Raw genomic sequence first — 8,715 nt, 5'->3', positions numbered from 1 at the left:
GCAAGACACTTCAATCGCCGCAACTCAGCCAATAGCGGCGAACCACCTGTTACCAGCGTACTGAGCTATCAGTTGAGTAGTGAACGGCCGCAATGCGCGCGCAGCCTTATCAGTTGTGACGCGCGTCGTCGAGCGGACTTTTAAAAGTGTGTGGAAGCCGCCCCGGGTTTCTCGGCGACGCGTCTCGCAAGTCGCAGCCTGTCTGCGAACTGCGAAGCAGTGTTGGGATTCTTAATAACAAATAAAATAAATTTATTCGTTATTCGTGAATAACGAATAATTCGATTGTTCGTTATTCGAATAAGACGAATCACGAATAATTTATTCGTAATTTATCATTTTTATTCAAAAATGTAACGAATAAAAAAAATAATTGATTACGAAAAATAATGCGCCAATGGAAAATTAAAGTTTACTTTACTCGTGAACGTTATAATTGGTTATATTTTATTAATATTTTTAATGTTAAATAAATTTACAATCAATAAAATAAAAATAAAAATTTATTTTAATAAAAACCTGTGTCATTAGTTTTAATTAATAAAATAAAAAACAAATTAAAAACCAATTTTATTTATAAATAGAAAAAGAGAAATATATAATAAAAAAGTACATAATCAATTTTAGTTTCCCAAAAGAGTAGATTTCAGAATAGTTGGTTTATAAAAAACGACTTAAAAGTAATTTTTGTCAAAATTTATTTTTTATTTGATAAATTTTTATTTAAAAACGCTTTCAGAAACACACATTTTTCAAGCATACTGTCTGATAGTCTATGAGATTCGGTTGTATTAATCATCGTAGCAAATGAAAATAATCTCTCCACCGGAACCGAAGAAAGAATCAATGTATTGAGTTTTAAAAAAACTTTCTCTATTATTGTGGGATATTTCTTTAGGCAAGAAATCTGAGAGATTCTCCTAGATTAGGAGATCCAGACTCTCAGACTTCTTGCCTAAAGAAATGTCCTACAATAAAAAAAGTTGTTTTCAAATTCAATACATTGATTCCTTCTTTGGCTCCGGTGGAGAGATTATTTTTATTTGCTACGATGATTAATACAGCCAAATCTCATAGACTATCAGACAGTATGTTTGAAAAACGTGTACTTTTGAAAGCTTTTTTAAATAAAAATGTATCAAATAAAAAATAAATTTTGATAAGAATTACTTTTGAGTAATTTTTGTATAAACCAACTAACATTCTGAAATCTACACTTTTAGGAAATTAAAGTTAATTATGTACTTTTTTCATTATATTTCTCTTTTTCTACTTATAAATAGAATTGGTTTTTTATTTTATTAATTAAAACTAATGACACACAGGTTTTTATTAAGATACATTTTTATTTTTATTTTATTGATTGTAAATTTATTTAAGTTCTTTGTTTTAATTTATTTAACACCAGCTTGAAACCAGTGCTTCGCTACGGTAACACACATTTTACCCTTTTTCACCCCCTTAGGGGTCGAATTTCTAAAAATTCCTTCTTATTGGGTGCTTACATGGAAGGAATATACAGGGTGATTAGGGAGGAGTTACCGTCACTTACGGAGCTTATTTCTGAAGACATTTTGAGAAAAAAATGTCATATAAACCCGGGCCATATTCTGAATATTTACAGAGTTATACTAATTTGAAGGTTGTTTGTAAAAGACCTCTTTTTTTAGGTTGAGTAAAAGAAAATCGAGCGTAATCCTGAATATCACGTGGTTGAAGAGGAAAACATTTTCGACGCTGCAGTCCATCAGCGCAGTCCACGTACCAGTACACATCGTCTGCTCCCTGAGAAAGTGGATATGTCATATCTCTGTAAATATTCAGGACCCGGATTTTTATATGACATTTTTTGCTCAAAATGTCTTCAGAAATGACCTCCATAAGTGACGGTAACTCCTCCCCAATTACCTTGTACTCCTCGAATTTCATGTTTCTAGGTTTAAGGGTTTGGGCTGGGCGTTGATGAGTCAGACAGTCAGTCAGGACATTTGTTTATATATATATATATATATAGATTAAAAATACTAATTAATAAATTATAACTTTACGTTCACGAAATATTATTTGTTAACAAAAATTTTTATATATTTTATTTCATTTTCAAATAAAAAATAACGAATAAAAATAACGAATAAACATGTTTTATTGTAAATTACGAATAATTTTAATAATAAATAATTCAATCAACGAATAAAAAATAACGAATAAAAAAATTATTTGTTATTCGTAATCAAATAAAAATTTATTCGATTAATGTACATACAACACTGACTGCGAAGGGAAAACGAGAAACTGAGTCGTTGGATTGTCTGAGTTTCAGCGACGAAGATGACGAGATCGCGCGCGAGAAATTGCAAATATAGCAAAAAGAGAATCGGTCTGCATCGCTTCCGACTGATAAGCGTTATCGTTCGTCTCGTTTTACTTCCCAACTTTCTCGAGTTCTTTCGAAGCGTTCGATGTAAGAGAGAGAACGATTCGTTTGTGCTCCGATTCGTAAACTGGAGTCGAGTGCAGCGGGGCGATGGCAGTTCTGGGTTATAATAGCGTGCGGCAGGATCTGACAGACTTAACGGTATGCGGGCGCAGAAAGCAATGCGGGCAATCGATGCACGCACCCGCAACCGAACCGAACTGGAGTATATGCGTCTAATCCCGAGGCATTTACCTGCGATTATTTAACGACCGATGAAAATAACGCTTGATGAATATTTCTCACAATAGGCCCGCTCGTTCAGTTGCACTTCCTGGACTTTGTTCCTCTTCTTCTCGCTGCGTCTGATGTGCAGAATGTCACAATTGTATTTCTCTTTTAAGTCGGCTTCTCTTTGAAAATCTGGAATAATTTCTTGTTCCTCTCATAAAATCTATTACATTTAGTACCGAGTATCTCAAGCTTTAAATTGGGTTTTTGTTAAAATAAAAGCTTAAAATTTTCTAAAGAAGTGGCGTTTTATCATGTCAAAGGATATATAATTTAGTAAAATTTTATTATTATTTATTTGTAACGTAAAAATTAAATGCTTCGACATATCTTCACGAAGGCAAAACAGATCGAGTTTAGCATACAAGACTGTATATTGGTACGTCAACTATATTCTGCGCTACTTTGTTGAAGACTTTTATATAGATCTCTATTTGCGCGTTTGGCAGAGATCGTGCTAGAACATGCATACACGGGTTTAAGTTTATCTGACGTAACACCCGTCTGTTTAGCGTAAACGGAAAATGAAAACCGCACAGTCATTATCCCTCATCTAGCGCATCAGCAAATGTGCAATTGGGAACGAAAGATGGGAATATAAGCTGTAAGGAGAGTCAGCTGGTCCACACAGGTGCGAACCGTCATCGGGGGGCTTCCATATCTCGCGGCCTGCCGTTAATTATGCGAATTCACAACGCGTATCGCGACACGCGCAATTTGCGCGGAGGACACGCGGGCTGTGTCTAGCGCGACGCCGGATATTCAATTAGCGGAAAGAGGTCTTACCTCCTTCCTTCGCCCGCCGTCACGTCGCCCCCATTGGGAAAGCGAGTCGTGCGGCACGACAGAAATTGTCCGGACCCGTTTAGGCGCTGAATAAAATTACCGCGCACATTGTTGCGTGCACAATGGGATATGATATTCAGCCGGCACGCTGGCAGTCCGTTTGCTACCGTCTCACCTACACCGCGCCGCGCTATCGATTTTCCAATTATCTCGCGACATTTCGTCGCGGCATTTTGTCCACGTATCGGCACGTACATACGTGCTCGCGGCGATCAGTTATACATATTTTAACAATGTCAGCGAACGATCTACAGAAATATCTCGCGTGCCGTTATAGCTTTTAACGCGAATTGGCATGGGGCTTTAGGATATCGCGCTCGTCAATAGACATCGCGTGCAAAAAAGAAAAAAAATAACGGGTCATGAAGGACGCTGCTGTTATTTTTAACCCGCCGCTATATTTGCAGCGTGCACGCGGAATGACGCACGAATCTTGGGTTGATTTTTCAAAATAAAGATTTTTATTGGATCTTGTTTTTACATCGTATCGTTTACGATTCAGATATCATTGAATCCACACCAAGTAGTAGAAAACTGTGTATTACCAATTACATGCTTCTCTCTGCAGTAAGATTCTACATGTATGTTCTTTTTTTTCCCCTTTTTCGTATCAGGTACAATACAAGGCTGAACAAAATATGATCGTGCGATTTTGTTCGGATCAAAATCTTCTTCTCGATAACGGTATTATCATTTAAAAACGTAATTCTGCTCTTCGCTCGTGTAGTACCTCTTATACACAAGGTAATTTATAAGATATATACATATATATATACATATATATATATGTGTGTTTGTATGTGTGTGTGTGTGTGTGTGTGTGTGTGTGTGTGTGTCTATTACGCAAAATATATTCTAATTTCTGTTGTGTTTCTATCTATTTTTCTCTCTCTCGCTCTCGTTATAACAAAATAAACTTTTCTTTAATATATAATATTTCAGCTGATACTGATATACAGCAAGTCAAACGTTGTATTTTTTAAAACATTTTTTACGCGCACTGCAGCAGCGTACACAATTATCTATCGCTAGTCCGCGATTAGTTTAGTCGGGACAATTAAATTGCGTAACGATATAGATAGATATACTCGAGACGGGAGACAAGATTAATAAAAAAAACCGTCTCTCGATATAAAACAATATGAAAATAACGATAATAATAAGCCTTTAAGAACGCTTTTAACTCCATTAAGACAATTAAGGCAAATAAGTTCAACATTAAAGTTCACATAACTCTTTCGTGGTAAAAGACATCATCGCGTTTAATAATGGCGCATGCTTGACAATAACGTAACAAATGGTGGCTTATTAGATTATGCTCGACAGATCGTGTGGAAACGTCTAGGTATTAAATAACGCGTACTTAAAATTCTTTCTTTAAAGCAGATCGTAATAACGCGTTGCGCATCGACGTCACCAGCTTCTCCAACTCCTCGACCTTCATCTTCAGTATCTTGTTGTCCCTCTCCAGATCGGTCGCCCTCTTGGTCATTTCTGATTCCTTGGCTTTCTTGTTCATTCGCGATCTTCGCGAAGCTTCGTTATTCTTCTCGCGGCATTCCCTATATTGGGAAAGGGAGACGTCGTCATCAGAATCACTCTCTTCGTAATACCTTTTCCTTCCGTTCTTATCCTTCGTCTTTGTACTGGTGACAGTTGTACTGGTGACTCTTTCTCTTTCTTTGCTTTTAGTCGCCGCTATCCTCGTTCTCTCCGATCTTCGAGACGCTGCGGGAGTTTTCGCCGTGGATGATGTTATCGTCGATGTCGCGCGGGTTTCCATCCTTCGACGCGTCGAAGGTGGCGCCGGCTCGTTGATCTCCTCCGTCTTTACCTTTGTGGAGGTAAATGATAGTACCGGTGACGACGTTGCGAGTGATCTGACTTTCAACATCGCCGAGGAATCGGTAGACACATTGGCTGAACGCATTTCATCCTGTAACAAAAATCAATTTTGAAAATAGATCGTATGGGTACTCAACGGTCGTGCGGTCAAATATTTCCGCTAAATCTGTCAACGTACCTCCCAAAGGTACGACAGTAAGTCGAAAGTATCCGATCCGGTTGTCTCGATCGTGCGTAGCTCATCCCACATTTCACGCTGATTCGTGATGGCGTTAAACGACGTCGGGGAAACCAAATCATGACCTTCGGATTGGAGTGGCGCGCTAATATCTGCGTTTAGCTGTTTGCTCGACGAGCTGCTTTTAGAAGCTGTAGATTCAGGTGACATTAACCACGAGCTGGATGCGTTGTTCTCCTCATTATTATTATTATTTCTTAATCCATATTCGTTAACGAGTTCCGATGGAGATAGCAGCAAGTGACGATTATCTCTATCACTTGACGCTTTGGTCGTCTTAACGGTATCCATTTTCAAATCCAACTTTTCATCATCAGTCGTTCTCGTCAAATCCTTTAACAATCCTCCCTCTTCCGCAATCGAAACGCCGTTACCCTCGTATTTCGTACCTGGAACAAGGCCAGTAGTCCATAGCAATGCTCTCTGTGCCGATTATATCATATGAGAAGAATTAGCGAAATTCCATAGAACGCCTGACTCGTTTACGTATATAAAAATATAGGTACCTGATAGTTTAAACGTAGTCGATTCACCTATATGAAAATCGCATTGACCCTGGAACGTGTCCATGCACCAACTGCTCAGATCCTGAAAGTCCTCTTCCCAGGCGGAGAGTGCCGCGATGTCCTCTTCTTTCGTAGGATTCGCCTTTGTGCGCGGGAATACCCAGGGCTCCTTCAAAAGCTCGGTCTCCATCGTCGGGCTTAGCAAAGGAACTGTATCCACTTTCGTCGAGGCATCTCCCAGTGGCCGCGATCTCACGCCACGAGTAACAGATGACGGAAGCTGCTGACGGTTGCATGATTTTGGTACCTGAAATGTTTGCATCTTTCCTTCAATATCCGTCCAGGTCCGGCGCCAGATTGCGGTGTTTCCCCTGTCCTGGATCTCTTTCGGGATCGGACAGTACTTACGTTAAGAACACCTCCTTCCTCAACTGAAATGTTGCTGGTTGTTGGACGTTCGTAGATGGGAGGGATTTTGGAAGCCTGAAATAAGTACGAACGTGATTTAATACAATTCGAGTCTCAATTAATAATAATAATAATAATAATAAATAATCGTGCTTAACACGTCGCATTAAAATTAATTAAATGTAGATATCCGCTAGCCTTTTACTTTACCAATAACATATTTTTCAGCGCAGATAATTTAGACGATTTAATAAAAGGTTACTCTTTCTAGACATCGGATCGATAATAATTCCGAGAAAGTTATAATGTGAAAGTTGATAAGCAGTATCAGTCGATGTCCATCCAATCTTCATCCCGCTGAGCAATGAGCGAAAAGCGAAATAGTAATTTATCATGATAATATCATGATAATATCATATTATATACCTCGCGGGGCTCGGGGGATTGATTCTATCTTATGGATTATAAGATTATATCTGTCGCGTATAATGTGGAACGTTCGATGAACTTTGCATTCTTCCTATTCGGTATTCATTTAGGTGAATTTGAAACCAGTCTGGTCTCTCAGCGAAACGTGGTGGCCGAATCTCGATACGCGACATATATCTCGCCCGCGCGATTTCGCTTAGTCATCTCCGAGGAGAGTTGCTCCAAAGTGTTACGTCACGCGACTTCCTATATGTGACTTATCTTATCGCGCTCCGCGCTTTCTTTAGCAATTATACGTTAACTCGATCATATCAAGAAAGCAAACAGCTTGTTGTTTCCGACATGTTATCGTCACCGTTAAAAAGGCCTTGAATATTCCTTTCAGTCTACCGCGCTCTTGTGTAGCGGCACATCAGGCTGTTAACAAGCGAGCGCAGAGTCGTTACTTATCTCGTTTTCCTCCCTCGCGATATATCCCGCTCTTTGCGAAATCACTTCCACTTACGCGCTCGTTGTTGTCTCTCTTTCCCGACGGCTTATCTCGCTGCGTGTGGGTGGGTGAGGTGCGCACTGCAGGAAAAGCTATACACGGTCTAGTCTAGCTTAGGCCGACTGGTTACGTAAGCGCCGTGGCGCGTTCGGACGCATGTGACTATTGTGACTCCGATTCGCGGCGGATCGGCGCGGGTTGCATCATGCACACCGCGGACCGCGGACCGCGGTTGCGGACGTACCGTACCGTACCGTCGCGTCGCGGTGCGTCATGCGTCACCGTGATTCGCGCACCTGGATCGCGTGACCCCGCGCGCTCCGGTGCGTCGCGTCGGACGGTACGACGCAAAATCGTCGCGTCGCGTCGCGTCGCGTCGCGTCGCGTCGCGTCGGCCGGGAAAACCTTCGGAGAAGCTATATCCACGCGACCCCGAAAATATATAGTCGCGCCGACGGCGACGTCAACACGCCACACGCCTCGCGCGCTCCAATCGATCCCTCGCGACTACGCAGCACCTTTCAACCGATGGCGGGGCCGCACGGTACGGGTCGCGTCGTGACGACGTATACACACCTTACTTGCTCATCCAGATCGTTACATAACGGAGCACGAGAATCTCTGCGCCGAAAAAAAAAAAAAAATGACGTATAAAGGATTTATTTACTCACCCTCCCTGAGATGATCGGTATCGGTGTACCTTCCACTTGGGCCGGGGTACAGCTAGTAGAAAAGAGTCAAGAAAGGTCGGTCCGTGTCCGCACTGTGCAACTGTTTTCACTCGCTCGGCCCTCGCGCGGCCGATGTGTCAGAATCAGGTGGACGACTGTGGACGTGCGCGCGTGCTTCGCCGTATAGCCGTATACTCTCTCCGTCGTGTAGTCGCTTCAATCGTCGTCCGTGAAATGTGAAATGCGGCCGGAGTGGTGGCGGTTAAACCACGTCACGGGACGGTGTTGGGAGTACGGTACGCGTATACCGTCGACACCGTCGTGGGGCAACGTCATCCGCGGCAAATCGGAGCGGCGGTGAGCTCACCGCGGGCGAATCGACGCGGCCCGCGGCGGCCGCGGCGCCGTCGCGGCGCGCCGACCGGAACACGTCATGTGCTGAATTCGAGACGATAATCTCGCCGGGAGTCGATAATTTATTGTTCCCTCGCTTATTGGTTCCGACGCCGCGACGCGCGGCCGCTCGCTTCGCTCCTGCATGGACCTGCTGCGTTTTCCTCCTCTCCTTCTTCTTTTCT

At 41.9% G+C, this 8,715-nt stretch overlaps 1 protein-coding gene across 2 annotated transcripts; it reads right to left on the bottom strand.

Moving 5' to 3' along the window:
- Positions 1–3,988: 3,988 nt before the first annotated feature.
- Positions 3,989–8,367, bottom strand: LOC139768229 (uncharacterized). 2 transcript variants are annotated; one of them, XM_071698214.1, is made up of 5 exons: positions 8,138–8,367; positions 6,548–6,622; positions 6,140–6,446; positions 5,574–6,022; positions 3,989–5,486 (listed from the first exon to the last, which is right to left on the bottom strand). In XM_071698214.1, the coding sequence occupies exons 3-5, from the start codon at positions 6,327–6,329 to the stop codon at positions 4,914–4,916; spliced, it is 1,212 nt and encodes a 403-aa protein (XP_071554315.1). In that variant the 5' UTR covers positions 6,330–6,446; positions 6,548–6,622; positions 8,138–8,367; the 3' UTR covers positions 3,989–4,913. The 2 variants fall into 2 exon arrangements, with proteins under 2 accessions (XP_071554315.1, XP_071554316.1); XM_071698215.1 differs by lacking the exon at positions 8,138–8,367 and adding an exon at positions 7,482–7,796.
- Positions 8,368–8,715: the final 348 nt, after the last annotated feature.

Source organism: Temnothorax nylanderi, unplaced genomic scaffold, assembly GCF_030848795.1.
Source record: "Temnothorax nylanderi isolate EJ_2023f unplaced genomic scaffold, tnyl_v1.0 TNYL_tig0015_pilon, whole genome shotgun sequence".
Lineage (NCBI taxonomy): Eukaryota > Metazoa > Arthropoda > Insecta > Hymenoptera > Formicidae > Temnothorax > Temnothorax nylanderi.
Note: the sequence above shows the minus strand (reverse complement) of the source record. Positions and strands in the feature narration are given on the sequence as shown.